The 10,553-nt window shown below is 63.9% G+C and overlaps 2 protein-coding genes across 2 annotated transcripts; both read left to right on the forward strand.

Annotated features, from left to right (window-relative positions):
- Positions 1–52: 52 nt before the first annotated feature.
- ZBTB22 (zinc finger and BTB domain containing 22) lies at positions 53–1,740 on the forward strand. Its single transcript, XM_087953375.1, is given in 3 exon segments — positions 53–529; positions 532–824; positions 862–1,740. Coding segments are annotated over 3 exon segments (1,515 nt in total). The 5' UTR covers positions 53–66; the 3' UTR covers positions 1,621–1,740.
- Positions 1,741–2,222: 482 nt separating this feature from the next.
- On the forward strand, positions 2,223–10,349 carry LOC113431716 (tapasin). The gene is given in 9 exon segments (XM_087954126.1): positions 2,223–2,350; positions 5,114–5,325; positions 5,642–5,851; positions 5,945–6,265; positions 7,533–7,865; positions 8,455–8,736; positions 8,739–8,777; positions 9,390–9,479; positions 9,573–10,349. Coding segments are annotated over 9 exon segments (2,025 nt in total). The 3' UTR covers positions 9,983–10,349.
- The last annotated feature ends 204 nt before the right edge of the window (positions 10,350–10,553 follow it).

Raw genomic sequence — 10,553 nt, forward strand, 5'->3', positions numbered from 1 at the left:
GCGGGGCCCGGGAGGAGCGGCGCCTGCGCAGAGGGCACCCGGAGGCCGGAGGCCGGGGCGGGCGGCATGGCGGAGGCGGCGGCGGCGGTGCAGGTGGCCTTCCCGGAGGCTACGCGCGCCCTGCTGGAGGCGCTGAACCAGCAGCGGGTGGAGGGGCAGCTGTGCGACCTGGCCATCCACGTGCAGGGCCGCGTCTTCCGGGCCCACCGGGCCGTGCTGGCCGCCTGCTCGCCCTACTTCCACGACCAGGTGCTGCTGAAGAACATGAGCTCCGTGGTGCTGCCCAGCGTCATGGACCCGGCCGCCTTCGAGCTGGTGCTGGGCTCGGCTTACACGGGGCGGCTCCGCATGGGCCGCGACGACCTGGTCAACTTCCTGACGGTGGGCAGCGTCCTGCAGATGTGGCACATCGTGGACAAGTGCACGGAGCTGCTCAAGGAGCGGCAGCGACGGCCCGACCTCGCCCAGGACGACGCCGCCTCCTCCTCTTCCTCCTCCGGCTGCTGCTCCGGAGGCCGCGGCGGCGGGGCGGGGGGGAGAGCCAGTCGCCCAGCAGCAGCAGCTACTTCAGCCCCCGCCGCGACGGGCCCATCGAGCAGCCCCGGGCCGGGCTCCGCGTGGGGAGCGGCGATCGGGAGGAGGAGGAGGGGCTGCGCCGGCCCGCCCCGCGGCGCCTCCGCCCGCCGGATCCCTTCGCCCGCCGGGCCGGGGCTGAGCCGGACGACGACGGGGAGCCCGGCAGCAGCGAGGCCCGCCGGCCGGCCTACGCGCGGCCCAGCCTCGTCCCGCAGCGGCCGTGGGTGCCGGTGAAGAAGGAGCGCGGCGTCGGCGTCGGCGGGCGGGCGTCCGGCGGCGGGGGAGGCGTCGGCGGGGCTGGTGCTGACCTGCGAGGAAGAGGAGGACGAGGACGACGAGGAGGAGGAGGAGGAACCGGCCGACCCCGCCGCCCTGAGCATCAGCGACGTGCGGACGCTAAGCGAGGCGGCCGCCCCCCCGCCGCCGCCGCCGGAGGAGCAGGTCAACTTCTGCGAGTCCTCCCAAGACGTGGCCTTCGCGCCCGCCGCCGCCGCCGCCCCCCGCGCCCTCCTCCCGCTGGACCTGCCGGCCGGGCCGCTGCTGCTCTTCCCGGCGTCGGGGGCGTCGGGGGGCCCGGGCCCGGGGGTTGTCCCGGCGGAGCACGGGGCGGTGCAGCTGCCGGGGGCCTCGGGCGAGGCCAACAAGATCTTCCTGTGCCACTGCGGCAAGGCCTTCTCGCACAAGAGCATGCGGGACCGGCACGTCAACATGCACCTCAACCTGCGCCCCTTCGACTGCCCCGTCTGCAACAAGAAGTTCAAGATGAAGCACCACCTGACGGAGCACATGAAGACCCACACGGGCCTCAAGCCCTACCAGTGCCTGGTCTGCGCCAAGAAGTTCATGTGGCGGGACAGCTTCATGCGCCACAAGGGCCACTGCGAGAGGCGACACCGCCTGGGCCCGCCGGCCGGGACCCTCTCGGCCGCCGGGACCCCCCGGAAGGAGGCCTCGCCCCCCCGCCTGCCCGGGGAGGCCGAGTGGGCCGCCGGACGGTCCCCCCGCAGCGACGGGGGCTTGGCCAGCACCAGCAGCAAGATGTGAGCGGCGGGACGGACGCCCTCCCTGCGAGGAAGGAGCCTCCCCCACTGGGGCTTCCCTCGGGGCCTGGTTTCTGCAGAGAGGAGGGGGCTGGGAACGGCTCCTGTCTCCCCACCGAGGAAGCCCCCCTTTGGCCTCTCTTCCCATCATGCAATGTGCCCAAACTTGGGCGGGGTCTCCTTAGGTCTGTCCCAGGCCCTCTTGGGCAGCCGTTGCCTAAAACCTCCTTTCGGGACAAGGGGGTGACGCTAAATGCCCCCCCCCGACCCATTTGCAGAGGGGGATCTTGATGTAACCGCCTGCCCCTACGCCCCCCGTGTGTGTGTGTGTGTGTGTCAAACTTTTGGGCAAGAGCCCCTCCTTTCCCCAGGAAGGGGCTTTGGGGAGGGATCAGTTCTGAGGTGGCTGGATGCCCAACTGTGTGTCCAGAGATCGCACCAGTCACTCTGGAAACAAGTCGTCCCCCCGCAAAAAAAAAAAAAACCCTCACGCACACATAAGAAAGCTGGACTCTGCTCTGGTCCCAGCCTGGAAGATAAGCCCCTCCCTCCCTCCCCCAGAGGTTTTCCCCCTTCCGTCACCCCCCCTTCCTTCCTTCCATCGAGATGATAAACGTCCTTCCATTGGAAAGCCAGAAATTCTCTATAAATATTTATTGCTGTTTAAAGCCCTCTTTGGATCTTTGCTGGCGCCGTCCTGGGACTGAGGAGGAGGTGGGGGGAGCTGGGGCCAGGTGAGCTCGTAGGGAGGAGCCCAGGGAGGGTTTGGCCCCACCCCCCACCCCACCCCTCTTCTCGGCTCCGGGCAGCAGAGGGCAGGAGGGGGGAACGGTCCCGGCTGGTTCTTGGGTCGGGCGGTACAGCTGGTCCACCAGGGTTTGTTTTACGAACGGCCGGAAGTTCCAGGGGCCCTGAAAAAAGTGACTTCCGGCCGTTTTTCCCGCTTGTAGCATCCCCATGGTTACGTGGCCCACTGGCCCATATTGGTGACAGCTCTCGTCCCCCTTTTCTCCCTTCTGATTAATGGGGGAAAAGGTTCTTTTAACGATTGTGATTGTAACATGAGACAAAATTCACTTGGCCACAGAAAGTTTGGCCTCCGTTGTGGTTGTAAGTCGGGGGAGGGGGGGCTACCTGTCACCTGCCTTGAGCAAGGGGTTGGACTAGAGCAATGGTTGAGAAAATTTTGGTGGGCTGCAGAGAAATCTCACCCCCAGAGAACCCCCCCCCCAAAAAAAAGCAATTAATCCAGGCTGCGCAGAAACACAAGGCTGCACTGCCCACATGGCCCGCAGGAACCCTCCCTGCCCACTCACTCCTTACCTGGCAAACTTGCCCGCTAAATTGCTATTTTTTTGGACCATCAGCTGTTCTGTGCCGGGAGATTTAGATTAGCTACGAAACAGGAAATGGTTGGATTTCTTCCTTTCTAACTGGTTTTTAGATCTTCGGCTCTGCTTTTAAGCACAGCCGAACCTCCCTTAGGTCCTATTATTCAGTGCAGACTCACGGCAAGCAAACTTTATGCGACTGGCTCAGGTAGCCGATGGCAGATAGATTGATCTCTGAATGATTCTGTGAGCAACTCAATCTGCCTGCCTGCTTTGCCTGATTTGGGGTAAAAGTTGCTCTTTTTTTTTATTAAAAAAATCAATATTTACATACAAGGTGCGTTGTGAATTAATTTTGTGAGTTTGCTTGCTAGCAAATTTTATGTGACAGGCTGAGCTAGCTGACGGCAGATAGATAGATCTCTGAATGAATCTGTGATTCTGTGAGCGACACAATCTGCCTGACTGCTTTGCCTGATCTGGGGTTAAAAAATGCTCGTTTTTCAATAAAAAATTCTATATTTATATCAATATTTATAATATTTATATACAAACCATGCCCAGCCAGTCACATGACCACGAAGCCACACCCACAAATTAGGCGACTCCCACAGAACCGGTTAGTGGTCCCTAGGATTTAAAATGATGCTTTTGGTGGTCCCTGAGGTCCAAAAGCTTGGCGACCCCTGGACTAGAGGACCTTCAAGGCCCCTTCCAGCCCTGGGATCCTGGGCGGCTCTTCTCCTCCGTCGGGGCTGCTCCCTCCAATCCCTTTCAGTGCCCAGGGGAGCCCGAGGCTCAGGCGCCCCAATTCCAATCCTGCCTCTGGAGCCTCTGGAGCAGAGGGGAGGGAGGAAAGGGGCGAGGAGGCCAAGCCCCGGGAAGGGACGGGAAGGACGAAGGTGATCCCCCCCCCAATGACAAACAAATCAGAGTTCGGCCTCTGGTTTGGGACGTGGCTTTTCCTGCGGCCTTTTGCAAGCTCTGCCCTGGCCCTGCTGGGCATCCAGCCCGTTGGGAGGGCCCTTTGGCGGCCATTTTATCCAGGGCTCTGCTGGAGACCCAATGGGGGAGGGAGGGGGAGGGGCCGTCCCCAGGAGCACCAATTCCCCCCCACTGAAGAGGGCCATTCTCACCCTCAGTGGGGCCTTGGGGCCCACCCGGCCCTGGTGGTTGTGCTGAAGATTTCGGGAAGGGACCCTATAACAGGGGTGAAGGTGTGTAAACACAGGCAGGGAGCCAACGAGGCCATTTTATTCATGGTTCTCTGTGGAAACTTTCACACACCCCCCACAACACACGCTGACTTGCACCCAAGTGAATCCCTCCATTGTCCCCAGGCAGGCCGCCCTCTCCCCCCCACGCCTTCCAGCCTAATATCTCTTGGGATCTCCTGCTGGCCTCCCATCCCGGACTAGCCTGGCCTGGCTCCCAAGCCCCCGCGCGCCTCTGACTGTTGTAATGACGAGGCAGTCGAGTTGTTTGATCATGAACAACTGAACCATGATGATCTTTCTTGGAGTCTAGTCTTCCATTTATACACCTTTTTAGTTACCCTCCATCACTGGTTAACTTTGGTTACTGCTTAACTTTCGTTACTGTTTAGCACAGTAATCCATGCAATTAATGATCTCTAATTAAAGTCTAACATATGTTTACTTCCTCTCTCTAATCCTCCTTGAGATGAGTGACTTTGTTTGCCTGAGTTGTATTTGCTTGGAAACATCCTTTCTCTGAGGTTGGCCATCCGAGATGATTCCTGCAATGACAACTCTACATCGGACGGCCTAGTAGCTCTTGGGATCTCCTGCTGGCCTCCCATCCCGGGACCGGCCTGGCCTGGCTGCTGGAGGCTGCTGCCGCCCACCCCCCCATGCCCTGCGGCCCCTGCCTGGATAGTTGCCTCCCAGAGCATGGGGGGGGGGAATTGGGGAGGGGGGGCACCACGGGGCTTCCCGGACATTCCTGCAATGATAACTCTACATCGGATGGCCTAATAGCTCTTGGGATCTCCTGCTGGCCTCCCATCCCGGGACTAGCCTGGCCTGGCTGCCCGAGTCTACTGCCCCCCCTGCCTGGATAGTTGCCTCCCAGAGGATCGAGGGGGTTCGGGCGGAGGGGGGACACCACCGGGCGAGGGGCTTCCCCGGCGCTTCCTCCGGAAAGGAGCCTCCTCGGCCGACGAATCGTCCTCGCCCCGCCCGGAACAAGCGCCGGCCCAGGGACGGAGAGGGGGGCGGAGGCGGGGGCGCATTGGCCCGGCTCGGCCGCCTCCCCTTCCTCCTCCGGCGAAAGTGAAAGCGACCCGGGCCGAAACGGGTCGCGCCGACGTCGTCTTCTGCAGCTCCCGGTCCTCGCCTGCCCGTCCGCTGCGCTCGGTATGGCCGCCTCCTCCTCCTCCTTCGCCCGCGGGGAGCGGAGCCCCCTCCTGTCCCCCTCCTCCTCCTCCTCCTCGGTGAGTGCGGGAGGGGCTCCCGGGCCTTGGGGGAGGGGGAAGCGGGGATCCGGCGATCCCCCCGAGGGGAGCCCAACCCAGACGACCGACCGACCGACCGGAGCCTTTGGACGGCCCGAAGCGGCCCCCGCGACCCCGGAGGCCGGCAGCGCCACGGAAGCTCCTCCGGCCGAGCGGGGATTCCCGCTTTGGGCGGAGCCGTCCGGCTGAGCCCTCTCCCGTCTTCCCCCCGCCCGCAGGTGCCGCCGCCGCCGCCTCCCCGCCGGCCAAGCTGGGCTGCTGGTTCGTGGAGGAGGCGGGCGGCGGCGGCGGCGGGGTGATGCCCAGCGACCTGACCCAGCGCCGCGCTCTGCTCGTCCTGCCGCCGCCCGGGCAGCGCCTCCCCGAAGCCGCCCTGGAGCGCGACCTGCCCGCCGAGGTGGAGCCCGGCCTGGCCTTCCAGCTGCTGGGTAGGGAGCCGGGCGGGAGGGAGGAAACGGGAGCAGGGAAGGCGGGAGGGAGGCTGCGGTCCTGAAACCCTCCCTCCCTCCCTCCCCGCACAGACCCCTCCGGGAGCCTCTGGAGCGGCCGGGAGCCCGACGCCCGTCCCCGCTGGGGCCGCTCCAGCGCTCGGCCCGGCGAGGGGGCCCCGGCGTGCGAGATGAACCCCTACCGCCCGCGGGAGGCGCACGTGCCCTGGGCCGCGGGGCTGGCGGCGGGGCCGGAGGGCGGCGGCGGGGGCTGCCCGCGCTCGCTGGACGGCCGCTGGGTCATCGCCTCCATCCAGAGCCCCGAGGCGGCCTTCGGGGTCAGCAGCATCCTGCACCAGGAGGGGCCGTTGCCCGGGAAACAGCCGGAAGTGCCCAGGGTCACCACGGCAACCGGTAGGCCCAGAAGCCCGACTGGGGCAGGTCTGGATTTGGGGTGGGGGGGAGGATGGGAGTTGCAGTCCAGCATATCTCATGGATTGGGGTTGGCAGGAAAGATTTCAGGCGGGGGGGGGACATCGCCCCCCAACCAAGAGTCCCTAAACAGGGAGACCCTCTTTAGACCAGGAATCAAGTCCCCCTTCCCCCCTGAAAGCAGGGCCCTCCCACCTTGGCCCCACCTGAAGGCTCCTGGACTTCAACTCCCAGGATTCCTCAGCCAGCAAAGTGGAATTCTGGGAGTTGAAGTCCAGGAGTCTTCAAGTGGCCAAGGTTGGAGCGCCCTCCCTTAAGGCCATCTTTCACATTTACTTTTGTTCATAACTTCCTCTCCTCCCTCCCTCCCTTTCTCTTCTCTTCCCTCCTTTCTTCTCCTTCCCTTCCTTTCCCTTCTCTTCCTCTCTTTCCTCTCTTCTCTTCCCTTCCCTTTCCCTTCTTTCCTCCTCTCCCTTCCTCTCCTTTCCTTCCCTCCCTTTCTCCTTCCTTCTTCTTTCCTCTCTTCCCTCCCTTTCCCTCTCTCTTCCCTTCTTCTCTCCTCCCTCCTTCCCTCCCTCCTTCAAGCAGGAATGTCCCTTCCTTAAGGGGGCAGATTAAACGCAGGGCATCAAAAACGTCTTCGCCACTTTCAGTTGCATGTAGTCCTCGACTTACAACGGTTCATGGAGGGACCATTTGAACTTACAAGGGCAGTGAAAAAAAGTGACTTATGACCGCTTTCCCCCCATGGCCGTTGATGGCAGCTTCCGCAGGGGTCACGTGGCCAGGATTCAGATGCTTGGCAACCGACTCACAGTTGTGACGGTCATGGGGTCTCCGGGGTCCCGTGATTCCCTTCTGCAACCTCCCGGCCCGCACAGTCAATGGGGAGCCAAATTTACTTCACAACTGCAGGGATTCACTGAATGACGGCGGCAAGAGAGGTCATGAAATGGGGCAAAATTCACTTAACTGTCCGTCTGAGGAAATTTGTGGCTCCCTTGTGGCCGTAAGCTGAGGACTACCTGTGTTTGTTAGAACAGTAAAGGCGGGATACAAAGAAAGGAAGGAAGGAAGGTTTAAAAACTGGGAAAGAGTCAAGAATTTGACAGGCTCAGAAGAAGTGAAAGGGAATTTAGAGATCAGGTGACGGGAGGTCCTGGGCTTGGGGGAGGGGTACCCAGAGGTGGGGGAGGGTTGGCTGACCAGCCGGACTCGGGGCCTCACCTCTCCTCCTCCTCCTGCCCAGCCGTCCTCTCCGTTTTCACCCGGACGCCGCGGGTGGAGTCCATGCTGGGGAAGGACGTGCTGCTGGACTGCGGCTTCTCAGCTCCGGCCACGGCCTTCTCGGTGGAATGGCGCCAGCAGCACGGTGGTGCCGGACGAGTGATCCTGGCCTACGACGGAGCTGCCCAGCGCATGGCGGTCGCTGAGGAGGGGGCCCGGCTCTTCCTGGACCCCAACAGCAACAACGTCTCCCTGCAGTTGAAGGGCGCTCAGGTGCGCCACGAGGGGACCTACATCTGCTCCGTCTACCTGCCCCACCTGCAGGCCCAGCAGGCCATGGAGCTGAAGATCGTGCGTGAGTGGCTCCCCCTCCCACCTGCTGCGTGCCCTGGAGGGGAGGGGCGGCCCATAGGACAGGAGGGCCTCGAAGACAGTAACAGCCCCTTGCAAGGAGGCCCGGAGGGGATCGGCAGGCCCAGCAAGGAGCAGCTCCGTCCAGCGGCTCCCAACTCATCCCTGGACCTTCCTCTCCTGCTTCCCTGCACGCATTGCGCCCTTCCTCCCGCGTCCTTCCCTACGGAGGGTCTCCAGCCTCTCTCCGCCGGCTGCTTTCAGCTCCTCCTTTCTGGCGGTTTCCTCCGGGGTCCAAATATATTTACCCTTTGCCAAACCACCATTAGCAGCGGCTCAGCAGGATCGCAAAGAGTTCTGGTACCTTTTGGAACCATCCCATCTAAACCTCCGGTTCAGGTCTCTCGACCTCTCTGTCCCCCAAAGGCCGCGTTGGGCCTGACCGATCCAGCAGCCTCTGTATGTGCTTGTTTCGCACACGGGTCACTTGGTGTCCCTGAGTAGTTTCTCCCTGGGAGGAAAAGGGAGGTTGAGCCTTGCATTTCCCCTCCCCCACCCATCTGACCCGTCTCCCCCTCTTTCTCTGCCCCCAGAGCCGCCCAAGGTCGCCCTCCGCCCGGTGCCCTTCCCGGTGCCCCTCAACACCCACACGGACCTGGCCTGCGAGATCAGCGGCCATTACCCGCAGAGCGTCTCCGTGGTCTGGAAGTGGCACAGCCCTGGAGCCCCCCAAGGTCCTCCTGGAGACGTGGGCATCGGGCACCGGCAGGCGGCGGACGGCACCTGCAGCTTCACCAGCTTCGCCCGCCTGCCAGCGCTCCAGTCGGGGGATCAGGGGGGCTCCTACAGCTGCCACGTGAGCCACGTGGGGCTGGGCCAGGCGGGCTCCAGAGGACCCTGAAGCTGAAGGTGGCAGGTAGGCCGTGCAGTGGAGGGGAGGGTGTGAAGGCGGAGGGTGTCTCTCCCCCCCACCTTGGTGGGAGGGGCCGCATGTCCCCACCCGACACGCGAGGCAGAGACCAGGCCCCCCACCCCCACTCTGGGGGGCTAGAATAGCAACCCTTGGACCCACAAGTGTGAGGCGTTGCTGTCCCGGCTCCCTCCACTCTTGGCACGAGAGGCAGGCCGCGGATCTCGGGTGCAGCCCCCGACAACGGGGGGCTTCCATCGGTCTGTAGCCCTGCAGGACACCCCACCGGGGGCGCTTGTGGGAACCCTGCTCTGTGGGGAGCTTCTTTGTGTGTGGGGGTGTCAGTTCCTGCAGCCCAGCCCTGGAATTCCGGGGAGGGCAAAGGGTGGGGTCCATCCTGGGTGTGCAGGGAAGCACCTCGGTCCCCCGGCTAAGAGACCCACCTGGGCTGGGCGGAAGTGGGACTTGGCTCTCCGAATCCCCCGGCCTGATCCCGGAGCCCCCCTCCTCTTTGTTTTGGTGGGAGGGGCATCCAGGGAGCCCCCTCAAGGGCTGTGGGGGGAGGGGAGAGAGACTTGAGGTCCGTTTCTGGGACTCCCCACCTGCCTTCCTCTCCAGGCTCCTCGGCCCCCTCCGTGGAGGACCTGATTGGCCTCTTCCTGGTCTCCTTTGTGCTCCTGGGATTCCTGCAGCTGCTTTCCCAGCGAGGTGAGTGGGGGACTGTCTCCCCCTCGCCCTCCGAAGGGCAGCCCCCTCCCAATGGCCTCCCCCCGCTTAACCCCTCAGCTTTCTCTCCCGCAGTCTTTGGAGAGAAGAAGGAGGCGAGGACGGCGGAGCCGAGGGCCCAGGGTGCCCCGCCCGGCCCCTCCTCCTCGCAGGCTGTTGCCCCTCCCCGAGAAGGGCCAGGGGGCCACCAAGCGGCAGCTCTCCGGGCTCAGGTCCTCGTCGCCGCCAGGCCCCACTCCGGTGACCGGCCTCCCGGGTGCTGGCGCCTCCTCTGGGTGCCGAAGGAAGGGCTGCGGACCCCCCTCCCCGTGAATCTTAGCTGGCAATTTGGGGAGGGGGTGCTGAACGCGCTTAGGGTGTCCATCTGTCCTTCCCGCGGGCAGGAAGCGGGGATCCCTGCTCCCCTTCGGCAAGGCCTCCCTACCTGTCCCCGGGGCCCTCGGACGGACGGGCACCTCCCCGCGCCCCGGCAGCTTTCGGAGTGAAGCCCTGGGTAGGCCCCGCCCACATCCTGCCTCGGGGGCTGGGGGGGCTCTCAGCAGCCAGCCTGGCCTCCTCTGTGTCCCCCAGTTGTGGTTGTTCCCCCTTCCCCTCCCCCCCGCAGAGTGTTCTGTTCTGCTATCCGGATCCTGTGCTGAAGAGGCCCCCATAGTTGGGGAGGGGTTTTCTGCCTGCCCCCTCCCACAACCGCAGAAGGGGAACGAAGCCCTCGGCCGTGCTGGGAGGAGCCGATCGGGCCCCGGAAGGTCTGGTCAGGCCAGCAACTCAGGCCTGCCCCCCCAGACCACCGTCCTCCCCCTCCGGAGGCAGTGGGGCTGGGGCTACTTCTGCCCCTCCCTCGTGCCCCTCCTATCACCCCCCCCCCGGCCTGTCGAGGTTTGGCCTGCTGTGGACCGTCAGCTGCTCTCTCTCTCTCTCCATCGGTTTATAAAGGTTTTCCTTTCCTACGCGTGTCTCTCGTGTCTCTTGTGTGGCTGGAGGCCTTTGGGGGAAGGGCGGGAGGAGGGCTTGCAGGATAAAGGGGGAGGGGCCTCCTCCCCCCACCCCTCCTCACAC

Source organism: Notechis scutatus, chromosome 2, assembly GCF_049901735.1.
Source record: "Notechis scutatus isolate UNSWTSFEM ecotype Mainland chromosome 2, rNotScu1.2, whole genome shotgun sequence".
In the NCBI taxonomy this organism is placed as follows: Eukaryota; Metazoa; Chordata; class Lepidosauria; order Squamata; family Elapidae; genus Notechis; species Notechis scutatus.